General features: G+C 35.8%; 1 protein-coding gene across 1 annotated transcript in view; it reads right to left on the reverse strand.

Annotated features, from left to right (window-relative positions):
- Nucleotides 1-329, reverse strand: part of LOC114006442 (vomeronasal type-1 receptor 3-like) — an 897-nt gene extending 568 nt beyond the window's left edge. The window contains 1 exon segment of the mRNA XM_027768929.1: nucleotides 2-329. Coding sequence (XP_027624730.1) covers nucleotides 2-329 — 328 coding nt within the window.
- Between the last annotated feature and the right edge of the window lie 471 nt (nucleotides 330-800).

Consider the following 800-nt stretch of genomic DNA (forward strand, 5'->3'; position numbering starts at 1 on the left):
ATGGTGATGGCCTGGAAAACACTCAAGAGGCAGGTATTTCCCATAGACACACCTCTGCCCACTCTGTGAACATGGAAGACAAGTTTGCACTCAATATCACTCAGGGAACACTTTAACACAAAAGCAACTATTATCTGTGGAACTCTTTTAAAGAGTATGACCAAGGAGTTGGTTATAGCCAGGTGCTTGATAATCAGATCTGTAGACCTCATTGTGCATCTGGTGAAATAGAGGAAACCATAATGGTAAAGAAGAAGGAAATTCCCTAGGAATCCAACTATGGTCTGAGATAAGAAGATCACTCCTATTGTCAAGTCCTTGGAGGCCATATGTCATTTTATCAGTGACTGATAATTGCACTCAAAGTGGAGGATCCTGCATGGAAACATGAGATCTTTGTTGTCATGGTAAAGGAATTCTAACATCATTCACTTACTGTTGTTTTCAGTGATAAATTTCTTAGTAAAAACCTTTTCCTTTCTCTAAGACTTACCTTAGGAAGACAGAAATTTTGTACTATATATATATACAAACACACATATATATATATATATATGTACATGTATACATGTATATATATCCCAGTATAATAGTAATATATTAGTAAGGTTATTAAAATTAATTTTTTCTATGAAAGAAAGACTCAAAAAGGTACACACAGAGGCACCCTCAACAACAGTGTCTCACACTAAGACCCTTCCACCAGGCAAGTACAGATTGACTCATGAACTGAATTCTGATTGTATGGATCAAGCATTATAGAGCTGCTCTTTTTTGTTTTTTGGAGAGATTTTTGCTAT

This window comes from Tupaia chinensis, unplaced genomic scaffold (genome assembly GCF_000334495.1).
Source record: "Tupaia chinensis unplaced genomic scaffold, TupChi_1.0 Scaffold148024_1, whole genome shotgun sequence".
Lineage (NCBI taxonomy): Eukaryota > Metazoa > Chordata > Mammalia > Scandentia > Tupaiidae > Tupaia > Tupaia belangeri.